This window comes from Anas acuta, chromosome 1 (genome assembly GCF_963932015.1).
Source record: "Anas acuta chromosome 1, bAnaAcu1.1, whole genome shotgun sequence".
NCBI lineage: Eukaryota > Metazoa > Chordata > Aves > Anseriformes > Anatidae > Anas > Anas acuta.
In genome coordinates, this window is record NC_088979.1 from 83,594,632 (window position 1) to 83,610,916 (window position 16,285).

General features: G+C 35.7%; 1 protein-coding gene across 8 annotated transcripts in view; it reads left to right on the top strand.

The window, feature by feature from the left end:
* Positions 1-16,285, top strand: part of CASK (calcium/calmodulin dependent serine protein kinase) — a 213,819-nt gene that overhangs the window by 158,286 nt on the left and 39,248 nt on the right. For all 8 annotated transcript variants that reach the window (XM_068685966.1, XM_068685980.1, XM_068685990.1 and 5 more), the window contains 2 exons: positions 13,166-13,243; positions 14,594-14,674. In XM_068685966.1, coding sequence (XP_068542067.1) covers positions 13,166-13,243; positions 14,594-14,674 — 159 coding nt within the window. The remainder of the gene's footprint in view (positions 1-13,165; positions 13,244-14,593; positions 14,675-16,285) is intronic.

The following is a 16,285-nucleotide window of genomic DNA, read 5'->3' on the forward strand; positions in this document are numbered from 1 at the left end:
TCAAGAGTTATCCTTATTTTTAGATTAGGCACATGATGATAGATCATTCCTGCTGCTGAAATACCTTCTTTTGCTTCTGAACTAACTTATTTTCAGAGAGGAAATAAAAGGCTAGTCTCTGTGTTAGGAGTGCAAACTTGCTGTTTTTTTTTCAGATTGTATAGATCACAAAATAGATGATGTCTTCTGAACAGGCACCTCTGAGGGCCACAGAAAGCAGGGTTCTTAGCATCCCGTTGATACTTCTTAATTGGTTCATTTCTGTATGTCTACTTAGTTAACTATCTGAAGTCTCTTTCCACTTCTGTGACAAAGCCATTCAAAACAAGGGGAAAAAGGTGATAATTGCTTATAAAGTAATTTATATTCACTCTAGGCCCCATCCTGCAGTATACCAGCATGCCCTCATGTGAGTTTATTGAATAGCTTCAATTTTACAGAAACTATTGGGGGGGGGGGTTGTTTGTTTGTTTTACTATACGGAAGTTAAAGAATTCAGTATTAAAATCTTAATTTTGTTTGCCGAGGAGAGTAAAGAAAAGACCCTATTAGAAACAAGCATTTGGAAATATTCATTATGTAAATATATATACATATATATATTGTTTAATAATAGATATTTATAATGTAAAAAGTAACTTTGGGTTGGACAGTTATTTTTTCTCACTTCTTTTAGAAATGTGGTGGTCATAATTACAGTGAATACTGCAGGACATTCCTGTTTGGGACTTAGAAATTTCTGGGTTTATGACTATATAAAACTTTATAGATTGTTTCATTCTGGTATCCAGTTTAGATCATAAAGAATGTAATGAAGTTAAGTAAAGGATATAAATAACTTTATGGAAAAAGGGAAGTAAATTTAAGTAGTGAAACAGCCTTTTATTACCACTGACAGGTTTTTAGAAACCTTGTTAAATGATTTGATTAAGATTTTTTAATTGACTTTCATGAAAAAGATCCTGGGAGGCACTGCTGTCTTTTGTCAGCGGTACTGATCAAGAAGTTGGAAACAAATGTGAGGAGATTACTAATTTTGGAGACATTAGTATTTGGTGTTTTCTGTATCGTAACAAAAGATATTACTTTAATGATTATCTGTTTTGAAAAGTATACTGGGCTTCAAAGGCTGTACCTAATGGGGAAGATCTTAACAATTGTGTTTGATCTCTATCAATATATCAAAGGAAGCCAGGTTTGCTAAAAAGTAAAACTGGAAGCTGCTATTTCACACAGCTGCCTACATAGAAGGAGACGAGAAAACTTTCTCCTATTGAGTCAAGTAGTCTGGTCACCTCTCCAGGGACGGTTTCTGTGGGTGATTCTGAATGCAGATGTCGTTTGATTTACAAGTGAGATTTTTGCTCAGCGGGAGAACAATATCAGCTTTTGTGTGACTGGGGCCTCTCTGTGCTGCTAGCTTTGTCCGTGTCTGTCCTCAGTCAGATAGCGTGCTCTAGGCTGATATCTTTTGGCCGTTAACTTAAGAAGTTTGTTGCATTATTTTCCTAGACAGATTATTTGAGGTAAGTGTTGCTATTTCTGTAAATGTGTCTGAAATAGAAACAGAATGAGTTTTGAAGAAATTTTATTTTACCTTTTGCTGGTGTAATACATTGCACGTGTATAGTTTTACCTAAATGAAATGAAATAATTTTTGGAGTAGCTGTCTGAAATGTATCTGTATGTTTAGCTACTTCTTCCCTTTAGAGTTTAATTTATATTCAAAGTGCATATATTTATTAAAGCGTACTGATTTTTCAAGAGAATCTCACTTTTATGTCTGTTTTCCTTGGCTGCTTTTGGTAACGCTTCAAAGGAACATGCATGCATGCACATTTCAGAGTTCCCTTAATATTTCTTTTGAACTCAGTCATCCAAACAGATTCGGTCCTGAAGTCCAGACTTTTAAGGAAACATATTTTCTCTTTTGCTAAAAAGAATGTTGTTGGGTCCTCAGTTTAGCATCTTACATGGTTGGCTAAAACTTTCAACTGGATTTATTTTGTTTTGCTCTGTTTACCCTCCCAATGTTGGATGTTGGCAGGACACATGAATGTCTTTTATTAAAGTATCAGCCATTCAGCAGTGTCCAGCCATGATTGACATTTCAGTTATCCTTTTGAAAATGTTCGAAAGTTTTAATCTATTTATCTCCAATTTGCACTTTTCTGAGCAAATTTGAAAAATCTGTTGTACAATTTGATAAAAGCAAATCAAGAGACATTTTTATTTCTATTTTCACAAAGCCTTCATTTCCCTTTTCTTTCATTTCTTTTAAAACATTAATAGGCTGGTGGAATTCCTGTATGTGATACAGAAAAGAAAACAAACCCAGCAATTCAGTATAAAAAGCTTTATTTTTTTTGTTAAATGTCTCATTTTTCTTTATTTTCATTTGCATAAATATGATTTCCTATGTGTAGCACATAGTGTGGTTCAAGTTCTTTTGACCAACATTTGTCCTTACCCCCTTGAATACTGATTATGCTAAAACTAGTAAGTGGAACATGTTTCAGTGAAACATGAATGCATTTTTTTCCCAAATATAAATCAGAAAGTGTATGTGTACTAGATGTCTTGCCAAATTCCCCCAGAGCATGTTATGCTTAGACAAAATAAATCTTTCTCATTTTTAAATCACCTTGTTTTCCTATTTTTAATTATCCTTTAATTGATATGTTTGTAAGACAAAGGCAAATGGAAAATAATTGTTTTTTAAAAAGTGGAAAGAAAGAAACTATGTTGGCAGGACAGCACCTTGCTATTTGAGGAACCAAATCTGGCTTTTATCCCAGACCAGCAGAGGCAGCATGCTCTGCCCCAGAGAGTGGGAGGGACTGTCTCCCACTGCAATGGAAACTCCTTTCCCAAGTAGTATACAAGGAACAGCGACCAAGCCTTAGGGAGAACTGTTGGAAGAATGCTTTCAGCAGGTGGACTGGATCATCCTCATCACCAGCACAGTATGCTTTTTCTCTAAAAGGTAAATTGTCTGGAAGGCCATATCTGGGGAAGAAAAAAAAAAAGAAAAGAAAAAAAAGCAGAGTCTATTCTAGAATTTCTTCTTCATTGCTTCATAATCATTCTCTAAAATACCTTTCAGTTTCAACTTCTTTCATGTGCTTGAATTTTATTTTCTCTGTTCCCAGGATATGTAGATCAGTCTGCTAGTCAGCATCATCTTATTGTTTTCTTGCTCTTCTTGTTTCTCTGTCTTACAAATTTATATGGAGAATTGCCTTATATTGAGAATTGTCTTATATTTAGTCTTCAGAGCAGAAACCATTTCTCTTCTATGTTTTGTTAATATATAATATTGATGTGTGATGGGATCTCTGAAACACAAGACTGATAATGCAAATAAGAAATAAAACTAACATTTATGTTGATTAAGATTCATTTTTGAAAAAAATGTATGTATCCATCACTTAATGACAATGCAAAATTCTGGGTTGGATTGCATGGCACTTCAACAGTTGTTTTGTTGCAGTTAGCCTGTTTGCTTTCTAACTAATGTTCTGTCATTTCTGAATATTTTTAAGCATAGTACTGATGTGTCGAATCATCAAGTGAAATACAGCTTAATAAAAAACATACTTTAAATGAGGATAACACTATTTAGCCCATTCTCTTGACCGAATATCAATTCTTCTGTGTCAATAGTTTGTCATTGTGTCTGTGCACATCAACATTATGTAATTCCAAAAGCATAAATGTGTAGTTGTATTTTAGTATGTAGAATCTAAAAATTCCTTTGATTACTTTGTATTCTTATGGTGTTGGGCCCTGATCTGTCAAAGAACACTAAAGCACGTTCCTCACACTTGTGGAACATTTAATTAACTTCACTAATACTGTTTTAAGATGTAAAGGATCATTTTCATGGTTGACTTTCCACATTTTCTTTAATTCTTTTTATGTTGAGTGTAGTTCAAAATAGTTTCAATTTATTTTTAACCATAAGGGCTATGGTTTTTATTCTTTTTTTTCCCCTGTTAAAACTTCTTATTCTTGGATGATCTTACTTCTCCAGGAGCTTGGGACTTACTCTAACAACTGGAAAAAATAAGGAATGTGTTGAGTTGGAAGGGATGCTACAGTGCCTAGGATATGGTCCACAAACATTCAGTAATGCTTCTGGTTTGTTTGTGCTGGGAGTTTTCTTCAGACTGGTATTTCTGTCTGCACTTAGACTACATTAGATTCCCAAAGGCAGTACAATAACATCCTAGTAAAATATGCTTCCATCTTTGAAGTCAGTCAGGCCTCACTGCATCCTGCCTCAGTAATTCAAGTAGTTGTCTGGTGCACATTGACTGTTCTCTGTACTAATGAGCTTGCTGCAGTATATTTTTATTCTCAGTATGTCATTACAAAAGGCTTACATGGGTAGGGAGAAACAAAAATGGCTGTAACCCTGACATTCACACCTCCCAGTGCAAGATACACTGGGTGTCACACAGCAGGTGAGAAGCCGTGTTCTTTGTAGACCCTCGTTATAGCCTTACCTAGTTGTATTTGGGTTCTTTGTCTCCCTGGAATGAAGTTGATGGTCATTGATGTCCTCTCCTTTAAGGCGGTGTTCTAACCCAGAAGGGTTATTTCAAGTGACAGAATTGGGATTGAAACCTGCTTAGGCTTAACCTGAGTCTACAGTTAATACTGTAGATCACTTGCCCATATTGGAAGATGGGGGGCGAGCTGGGGACAAAGGTTATTCTGTAGAAAATATCAAGGTGTGATCCAGCCTAAGCCCTTCTTGCGTTGAGGGATTAGTTTTCTATGATGTTTATGTTTACTTTTATCAGCTTCTTGGTGTCTTCATAATCATATTTTCTAAAATCTCCTGGTTTTGTTGCTCTTCACTGAAATCTTCTACATTGTTTGATATCCACCTGAAAGTGTAATGCTCAAAACTAAATAATAATGGAGGAGGACCATCATATGATACTTCTTTAAACTACGTAATTACCACCCATATCTTTCACAGCGCTACTGCGAGTTCATTGGCACTAACTGAAAGCAGAAATGTTGTGTCATCCTAGGTTCGTTTCTTTCAATCTTTCCAAAAGAAGTTAAAAGGTTTACTATGTCAACAAAGAAAAATCTGGGTTGTGATTCAGGAACATAATTGAGACTAAAAGCAAAACAAAACAAAAAGTTAGAGGGACTTGTGGCAAGGAGTTCCTGAAAGAGAAAAAGATTAGATGGCATATGGAAGATACCTTGTACTCTAGAGAGGAGGAATTAAAAGTATACTGGATGGCTGCACTGAGCTCATGAGGAGTTGGGAATATAGCTTAGTCTACTTAAATTTAAAAGTTTTTGTCACTATGGTTTTAAAGTGTTGCGTGTATTTATGTAAGATTATTCAATCCCTGTCTTTGTTTAACACGCTTTCATATTTGAAAGAATGTATGTTGGCCTACATATATGACACATGGTGTGGAATTTTGCAACCTCTTCCTCTTGAGCAAGCTATATACATGTACTGTCTGTCATATTTTTTTACATCTGCTCTCAGTTCTTGAGAACGACTGCTTCCACAGTCAATGGAATTTTTGTGATAGTCATTAATTTAAGTTTGTTTTAAAATACCAGACAAATTAATAGGCTGGAGTCCTACTTCATTGTACCAGTGGATTAATCTTCATGATAAAACATATTGTGAAATTTAGTGCTGTTAGATACTGGAGTCTGGATTCCTTGTACGTGAACAAGGTAAGGTAGTCAGTGGAAAAAGGAGGCACTTCAGATTTTGGGGACACCTGAAATTAAATAGAAGGAAATAATGACTTGTAAGATTTTGAAAGATAACATAATGGATTAGTATCAGTGCTTCTGTGACACAAGTTAAAAAAAATCACCGTGAATATAAAGCAAATCAACAGGAACATATTAAAAGGATGGAAAAACACACACACACTGCAGTTTATTTTGTAAAACTATAGTCCTTTCCTAACTCTTTTACCTCTGAATTTATGTAGTAAGTGAATAGCCTGCACTGGTTTCTGTTGAAAGGAGTAAATTCTCTGGTAGAGCTACATTTTTTTGTAACTAATGTATGCTGAAGGTAAAAAGTTATCCCCTTGCACAGGAACAGATCATATAAGTCAGATATTACTGGACATCTTGTCACCTGACCATGTGGTCTGAGCCACTATAAGTATAAGCATGTCTCTGAATCTGCTATCAACTCTATCAGTTTAAAAATAAAACTAGATCAAAGATAAATTTAGAAAAAAAAATGTAAAAATCTTTGATGTTCTGTGAAGACTGTAAAGAGCAATGCGCCACGTGGTACACGTATTTGCTGTATCATTTCAAAAGCTAAAATTGCTTGTCAAAACACTAGCAATATAGGAATTACAGGTTAAAAAATGGTTACACCCACATACATAAGCACAGTGGATTTAGTGCGTATGGAACTACACTGATCTATATAGGCTCAGTTTCAGGTCAAACTTGGTGTGATTTCTCCACACTTCATGACTGCCTGCAGTTTTGCTAGAGGATTGTAACCTCTTGACAGAATTTAAACTTGGATACATTTTCACTTTTTTAAGTTTTGATCAAACAGTTTAGCTACAGATACCCCATTTAACTTACAGAGCAGAATGGAAAACCTTTTTAATGTTCTATACCCTAACCTTCTAGTTCCCCTATTGTTTCCAAGCATACAAAATATGTGAATGCAAGATTGAGATGATAAAATATTGAGTGATAATGTATGTAATGCCACTTGATATCTGCCTCTTGCCAACACTGGCAAAGACTATATGCTTTCCTTCCAAGTGTTGTGTAATCAAGTCACTACCAATCAAGTCTGTCAGAGACAGACTCTTTGAATGCAATGAAGATTTCTTTCTGGGTTCCTTTTTACACCATGGATTACTACAAAGGCAGTGGATTTACAGGCCTTTGGCTGTGCACTTCATAGGGGCTAAAGGATATGCTTTCCCTGTGAAAGGAAGCCTACAAACATTTAAGTATTCCACCATAAGACGGATACCATATCTGTTGCTGTCTGTCCTTATATTCATCCTCAGCAGAAAGAACCCTGTTCATTTGGCCTTTCCCAAGATGCTGTTCTGGCAGCTCAGTAGGGCCACATTTGACAGGCAGTTCTCATGTCTAGCATGCTAAAGGGTCAAGGAATTTTATTCTAGCGGTTCTTGAAATAGACTGAGTTAATAGATTCCCTCTTCTCCAAATAGTGAGGCATTAACCACTAAGAAATACGTAGTATCCTCTGCATGTTTCAGAAATGTCATCATTAACAAGCTGCAAACACTTACTAAATGTTTTCCAGTTTGCATTTAGCTTCATTACTGTCAAGTTTGCATGGTCAGAATTTCGGGTTTTGTGTATGTTTGTCATTTTGACTCTGTAAGGGACAACATTTGTCATTTGTCTGCAGTGGGAATCAAAATAATATGCAGAGACATGTTGTGCCCAGTTCAGTTGTGTCCTTTCCCATCTCTTCCCCTCAAAAGTTAAGTTCTTGATTTAAAATGAAACACGTGAAGAGGTCCAAATGTGGAGTGATGCCTTAGAGCAGAAGTTGAAACTGCATGTGGTTGATTGAGTTTACATGGCACTGTTTTCTCTTACCTTTTGTTGTAGGTAAAGGTATAATAAAATCTGCTTTTATGTTACTTTTGACACAGGTAGCAGCAGCTAGAACTCTGTTCTAAAGTAGCATTGTGTAAAAGATACTTTGTGTTGCACAAATGTGGATATGTAGAAAGAAATTGAATATTTCCAATTAGCATGATTTCTGTCAGTGGAAGTGTGAGTGCCTGAAATTCCAAGCTGCAATGAGAGTACCTGTCAGGCCTGTGGTGTGATATGTGCGGGAGCCAACCTTTCTGTCTGGACAAAATTCGTGGACTCCTTCAAACTGGCTTGTTCTGTGGATACTGTTAGGAAGCCTTCATCTCAGAGTACTCTGCTTTGTGAAATCTTCTGTTCAGGTGCTTTTGGTCACTGTTCTACAGCACTGTACTTCACTGTGTAAGGTGTTTGAATATGAAGGTTGATTGTAATCCTGTTCTACAAAAAGTGTAACTTGTAATGCGCTACCAGTTACAAGGAAGTCTTAAACGTGCTTTGGACATTCATACAGGATGGGGCTGTAACACGCGCTGAAGAACTGTGCTGGGAAATGAATGTTACATCACTGATGTTAGGTCACAGTGAACTTCAGGCACAGTCCATAACAGTGGAAAACAAGGAACAAACTGCCTTCAAACAGAAGTTAAAGCTAAAGCCCTGCCAACTGTGACCTAGTTATTTAGTGTGCTTACCAGTGGGATTTGCTACCTTCCAGGAGATGTTTCCGTGAGGGTCTAGAATCACAAGGAAGCAGACTTCTGTTGGGAGCTTATGACATTTTGCATGGAAAAGATGATGTTGAAACAGAACTAGAAGAGGAAAGAATAAAGTGATCTATCCATTATGTAATTGGGACTTGACATGTTAGCATTTATTGGATATTACTGCTTGCTTCATTCAGTAGGTCACAGATTTCTTTCGAACTTGCAGCCCATGAAACCTCTGGGGTAAATGGAGTGCCACTGCAGGGATCTCCAAAGGGCAGCAAAGAGCAACAAGGGTGCTTGTTAGTGAACCTTACTGTACAAGGGGCAGCACTTCCACCAGAGAATTCTTGGATAGTACATCAAACTAAACATGATGGAAAACATTCCTTTAATATCATCGTGTTGCAGATGACTACATTGTTCAGAAAGGAAACATCAAATCATAGTACCATAGAGTCATCTAGGTTGGAAAAGACCTTCAAGATCATCAAATCCAACTATCAACATGACCTGGAGTGTCAGGACATGGTGCCATGTCCAGATGCCTCTTAAATACCTCCAGGGATGGGGACTCCACCACTTCCCTGGGCAGCCCATTCCAATGCTGGACTACCCTTTCTGTGAAGAAATTCTTCCCAATGTCCAAACTAAACCTCCACTGGCACAACTTGAGACCTTCATAGTGCTGCTCTGTTGAAGAAAAGGACGTGTTTGGTTATATAGGAGGCTGTTTTCATCACTTACACTTTGATTCAATGGTAGAAGAGAAAGAAATTCACAACTGTTTGTGATGAGGACTGAAAAGGAGGAAGTAGTGTGACCCTGTACGTGGAATTTTTTACTGGAGTTTGGAAAGCCACGTTTTCTTTATGAAATTTTCAGTACCCAGCCTCATGACCCTAAGCATCTCTCTTAAATGTGTCTTAAGTTCATAATGTTCTGTGAAGCACCTGGAGATGTGTTGAGTGTCACTACAAGTGCCAAGTGCTAGTCTTGAGTATAGCAGCACATACCCAGGGCCATTTTAATAACTATTTTTAGTTGTTTCAGTTCAGGGATTTAATATTAAATGTTGACAGCGCAATCTTTGTCCTTTTGAATTGATTCCTCACAAAATGTGTATTAGTATTGAAAGATCATCTTTTTTTATGCTCCAGCAGTTCAGTAGCTTTTGTTTTAACAAAACTTTCTCCTTTGCATGACAGAAGCTACCAGATTCTGGATTGATAAAATAAATACTTACTGATTTCACTGTGTGATCTAACTTTGATTGCATTCAAGATTGTATTGGATAGTGAGGCTAAGTTTCTGCTACTTGTGATATATCTAAAATTTTGAGTGTGACTTTAAATAGGGATTATGTTTGGACAGTATTCTGACGCCTGTTACAAGAAAGGGTTAAAATGGAATTTCTCCATGTCTGAAAAAATAGTCAGAAGAGAGAAGTTTGTTGTTTTGTCTTGCCTGCCTGATTGTGGATTAGACTTCTGCGCTGTCTGCTTTTAAGCATCAGGAGAAACGAACTCCCTTTCTACAGACAGAAGACAAAATGTCTCAACTCCTACGAAGAAAGCTGGTGAACTGATAGTGTTGCTGCTTGACTGGTTGTGGGTATGCCTAGCATTTGTGTTCTAGCATGCAAAGTTTAAAGTAAAACTTGTCTTTTTAAGAAGCAGTTCTGTTCTGTTAATTAACTATAATGTCAATTTATGTTTTTATATCAAGATTCATTAATATATCATTTGTGTTTGTTAAGCTCTTCTAGAGCAAGCTCTTACTTTTGATAATTTTCTGGGTAGGAAATGCAGAAAACTTGTGTTGAGGAGTGAGACTGAGATGCCAAGTATTCAAAAGCCTAGAAATTACAAAGGTTACATTTTCTGTGACATTTTACAACAATTATGTTGTTCGTTTTCTGTTTAATGCCATACATTATGTTTTGTAAAAGAGTACTGAATACTTAACATTTAGCAAGTAATAAAATAGTAAAGAGGAAAAAGTACAACTTTACTGAGTTAATTTTGCCTCTTTTTTGTCCTCCAAGTTGCTATAGCAGATGGGAGAGGTTAAGGTTAATTTTTTCTTAAGATTTTCATTGAGCTTTCTGTTACTTTTGATATTGGAAATACTGGGAGAAATGGAGTAAAGCAAATATGATAATCAGCTAGAGCTAGAAAGCAAAAGTATGAATGCATCAAAAAGGAATTACAAGTGAAAATAAACTGTATCAAGAGTGTTAAACATAATCTACATTTTAAGTATGGAATTTTGCTGGTATTAGATTATTTCTAAGAGCTGTGTTAATCTCAGTTGTGACTTCCAATACTTGTAGCATGTGAAAGGATGCTCTTGTGCCTTAGTCCCTAAAAGTCCCTTTTCTCCTAAAGAAAAGGAGACTTTGTAGATTCAAGATGCTTCATAATGTATTATTTTTAATACAGAACACTGTAAAATATATTCATTGATCACATTCAACAATGTGCCCAGTCTTTCATGTGTGTATAGTTTAAATACAGTCCTTTCAATATCATTGATAAAATTTTGAATTGCCCTCCAGCAAGGCTTGTCTCTGACCATGGGGAAAAACTGAAAAGGTTGACTGTCCAAAGTTGTGAGCCCTCTTCCCTTTGTTTGAAACTGCATGATTTATATTTTGCAAACTTATATCCCTTGTTTTGACATACGCAGTATAGAACAGGTTTTGTCCCAATGAGTGACAGTGGAATCATTAGAAGCAGCAAAGTAAATACTCGTGTAGGTTTATTGCTAAAAAAGCTAACATCCTTTTGCAGTTTTTGGACTTCACATGCTTTAACAGATATATATCTTGGTCACATGTTCTCATTTTTACTGTGACTGCGAACAGTTAAAATTTACTTTTGATACAGTCCTGTATGTATTATTTTAAATTCTAGTAAGGATGCATTAGAAAAGCATAAAGACATGAACCTGGACAAGATGAATTTCATGGGGTATTGCCATGTATGTGTTTCTGTTTTCATGTTAACTTTTCTGTAATGTCATTAATCTTAAGATGCATGTGTGACTTAGAAAAGCGCAGTCAATAGTAATAATAATAATTGTGCTGTGTATCGTGAATTTTCAACAGCTCCTCCTGCACTTCACACTGTACACACTTCATACAATTGAAATTTGATGCAGCTTCTTAACAGGTGTATAAAGATGAAACTTATTAAATTGGGGTTCCTGGAGTTTTGGTGGGTTTTGTTTATTAATTTAGGAAGAGGTACAAATAAATAATTATGTGTGCAACTAAGTTATGTCCTGAACTATAAGCTAGCAGAAAGCTTTGCTTTTAAGAACATCAGCAGTGGTCAATGAAAGCTACTGAGTATAGCAGTATTTTGGCAGCAGAACGCAAAGTTGTTAGCCTGTATATGCTTTGCAGTTTATCTGTCTTCTAAAACTTTATGGTATTTCATGTGACAGAGGCACATGAAGGCACTTCTTTAGCTTGACAATTTCAGCCATTGAAGGCTTGTCCTCTGCCAAGCAGTGGGGCTGTAAGGTCCCAGAGGAAAGCTTTTGATATCTCTCACCCTAAATGTTGGGGATCTTATCAACTTACCCTTTACAGTGTTTTGATATTACGAAGGTGTTAGATTGTTTGTGTATTTTGAATGTTTGTTTCCATCCATGATTTTTTGTGTTTGAGTACTGTCCTTTGAAGATACCTGTAGAAATCTGGGTAGTGTTTAGTTAGACTCATGGAGAAATGTTAGTAGGGACCTTGGGAGACCAGGGTGGTCCTGTCCAGTCTCCCGCCTTCAGCAAGACTAATTTCATTGTAAGGTCAGGTTATTCAAGGCCTTTTGCAGCTGAATTTTGAGTATTTCCAAGGATGAGAGGTTCCCCGGCTTCCCTGGGCAACTTGTCCTGGTGTTTCACCACCTCACTGTGAAAGAAGTTTCTCTAATATCCTAAAAATAGTTAGCTTTATCTTCTGTCTTATATTTCACATAAGTGGTCTAACATAAATAGGTCACAGAGGTGACCATCTTTATGTTGTTTGAAATAGTTTTTTGTACAGTGCCTGTTTATTCTTAAGTGTACATTTATTCCTTTAAAACATGCACAGTTAGGTTTGTATGAAAGAGATCCTATACCATCTGTCTCTAATCTGAAATTGAAGACAGCTGATGTGTTTTGTGTCATATGATTCTTTCTATCTAAATAGCAATAATAAAAAATAATAATAATAACCTGGGAGCTTTGTGATTGCCTGTTTAAATAAATTGTCGTTCTTCTGTCCAATAGAAAATCCTGATAGAATAAGGGTAGGCTTTATTGTGAACTCTTTTTCTTGGAAGAGTTTCTTTTTATCTATTTCAAAGACAGGATTTTGTAAATTTCTGCCTTTGGTAGCATTTTCCCATATTTTGAGCTTTATTTAATGCTACTTATTGAGTGTGTGATGTTTGATTTATTGAGAGAGGTGGAATATGCAGTTTAATTTGATTTTATAATGGAATGTATGATCTACAGTACTTACTCAAGATTCGTAGGATTACTTCTGGTAGAATATAGTTTCTGTAAATCTGCTGGAAAAGCATGGGAGGTTTGCAGAATCCCTTAACCTCTTGAACTTTCCCATGTCATCCTATAAACTCTGGATGTATGGCACTTTTCAAATCAGGAAATGTTTAAAAATGAAAAGCCAAAACCCCAAGCTGCTAGATTTTGTATATAAAACATCTGTGGGATAGTTTCAACTGTCATCTTCATCATGGTAACATAAGCTGGATATTGTTAGGATTCATCATTACTTTATATAAAGTAGCATATGATTTTAATAGTTTGTTTTCTTGTTATTTCAGCTTTATGACAAAATAAATACAAAATCTTCACCACAAATCAGGAATCCTCCAAGTGATGCTGTACAGAGAGCCAAAGAGGTAATGGCTTTAAAATATATTTTTTGACTTAGAAAGTTTTATTCTTTAAAACATTTAAATGTCTCTATCTTCATTAACATACTGATATGTATTCTGGCTCATAATCTGAATTATTTCTGGAATTCTACCATTGTTTACTTAAGTTACATAACATGTTGCATAAACTTGTAGAATTCCATTGTGTCTGTAAGGATTATATATTTAGATATTTATACACACGTATTACTTGGTTTCATCATTTAACATTTGTGACAGCAACAGCAGTATTAAAAGCAATACTCATGTTGGGTAAATGCAGTATCTTTTATGTTCAGTATAATTCTCTGCAGCAAAAGTATTATGTTCATATGAGTTCTACACAAAACATTTCTTAGTATTAGCTATATAAATTGGGAAAAAAGTATCAGTTACAAGAAGAGCAAACCTAGAGATGCAGTAAAGTTGGCTCATTGCTACAAAACATATATAGACCACAGATTTTCCTAATTGTTATACCTGACACATAGTGTTTTGTTTATTTATTGCAAGTAGTTAAAAAAAAATAGTTGTTTTATATATTATCAACAGAAATAAATATAGTTGTTGGGAGTAATGTCATGGAAAAAATGTTTACAGTATTATTAAAATAAAATGAATAGAAAGACTTTAAAACACTGTCTAATAACTGAAGTCACACTGATGGAAACCCCAAAGTTCTGTTCTGCAGAATTTTCTAGCAGCTAATCCTAGGAGGTGCTTCCAGGAGCAGAAAACTCTACTTCCTTTGTCTAAGTACTTATATGTTGAAAATAAAGGTGAAATTGCCAGGCTGCCGGCAAATGAGTTAAAAATTGCTCCCTCCTCCTTGATAAGCTGAAGTATGGCCCAGATTTTATAAAAACTGGAGCTTGTAGGTGGGGTAGCAGATGGACTACCTGTATGTCATATCTTTAAAAATTTAATTTGTGGAGAGAACATTTTATGAGTATTTTTAATTCTGCTTTTAAAGGGGTGGTTTTAATAAGCTGAGATTATGTGTGAAAGTAGCAATTGGTGGTGGTGGTGTATGTGACCTATAGGTTGGTGCTTCATTTCTGTCTCCATATTTAGCTGTTACAGGAATACCATCAATTGAAAAAAGAGCAACTGTTTCCATCAAATGTCTTCTTTATTGTCACAGAAAGTAAGAAAATTGAAATGAGGCGTTTTATTCTCTTGGAGTGGAATGATGGTTTCCTACACACTTTTCTGTCAAAAATGTTCTTTTATATAATCTTTAGGAGATATGACCAGTGAGGGGTTTAATTTGATTGATTAATAGCTTTCTTTAGAAGAAAGTTACTATGGGTATCTTTACTGTTTGTTGTACAGGTATTGGAAGAAATTTCGTGTTACCCAGAGAACAATGATGCAAAGGAGCTAAAGCGTATTTTAACACAACCTCATTTCATGGTAAGCAAATGTTAACCCTTGTCTTTTTTTTTTTTAAACATATTTTTTATATTTAAAATCTTGTTGGATGCAGGATGCCCCTGCTTTATAACAAGTTACTGGGGGTTAGTTAAAGGATTAATTTTTTTTATGCTATGGATGACGTTCATAACTTCAGCAAACAGTGTTTTCTTCGCTCTGTTCTGCACTCATCAGTTGGAAGTAAGGAATTGTGAACTTCCCTAACACAAGAATTTTATGCAGGGGGCTTTGTGGAATTTGCTCACCTGAAAGCTGAATTACTGTAAATGTGCATACCTAATTTCCAAGAAAGAGTGAGCTGAAATCAACCTTATATGCATATATAAGAAGAAATCTAGGTAGCTGCATGTCCCAGTAACTTCTTTTGATAGCCAGAGTAGCTTTGGGTATATTGATATTATTATATTAGATCAGATCAGGAGTATTTTTTCCAAATGAATCTCCTGAATCACCCTTACATACTTTGGTTTGTGTCATGTACAGGGCATGCGAACTACACTCCTTGCAGGTAAATTTAAAAATTGTGAAGATGTCCTCCAGAAGCTCAACCAGTGTAACCTAGCAGCTGATGGGCATACAGTTTACAGGGAAAGGTAGAAACTGGTCAGAAATTAAAACTCCTGCAATGAGTACGGTGTATACATAGGGTCCTCGCTAGTCTAGCTGCTTTACTCTCTCAATCCATTATTGTTCCATTGCACCTATTGCTAATGCAGACACCATTTTTTTTTTTCTGTTGTATTCTGCAACATGCTGATATGTTTTTTCCTGGGAATGATACCTCTCGTGAAGCCTGTAGCAAATCTGGATCAACATTTAACAGGAATACTTGCTTGAAACAAAACATAAAACAAGGTAGAATGGTTCTCACCCATACTGTTAGGAAGATAAAAATGGAAAAATCTGCCACAGACAATACTCTGTGTTACTTAGCTTCTGTAAATGCAATCTGATATTAATTTTATTTACATTTTTTGCATAATTACCACATAGTATTGCAAAAACATTAGGCAGTGTGGAGAAAGAGCTTTTTTTTTTTTTTTTTTTAAGTCTGAACTATTTTGAAAGTAGGCATCAGTAAAAATGATTGGCATATGAAATTTTAATTACTAAGCAACAAGAAAAGTAAGTCAGAAATCCTCTCTTATTAGATATCTCAATTTCCACATGGTATCCTCATGAATTTAAAAGCAGCTGTCAGGCTTGTCTTGCTACAATTCTGTAGAAGGTATTTTTGATAATGAAAAAGCTGCAATCTCATAACAAATATTTTAATGAGGAATAATTTCAGTTAGCTAATCTATGGCAACCCAAGCTAAATTGTTAATAGTCTCATGTGCTTTTCCCATGTTTCATCCTCTCCCTTGCAGTTGTTCTGACATTCCTCTGATATTGCACACAGATATTGCACTGTGCTAAGTGTAGAAAATTACTCCAACAAAGCAGTGATTAGTTTAGCCAAAAGAATTAGGGACCACTGGAATACTGCCAGAGCCAGAATGAGCAAGGGGAGGACTGACACAATCATGTAAACTAGCAGTTAAGTCAGCATATGTTGCTGTGTCACCATACCTTTAGGGTGCAGATACC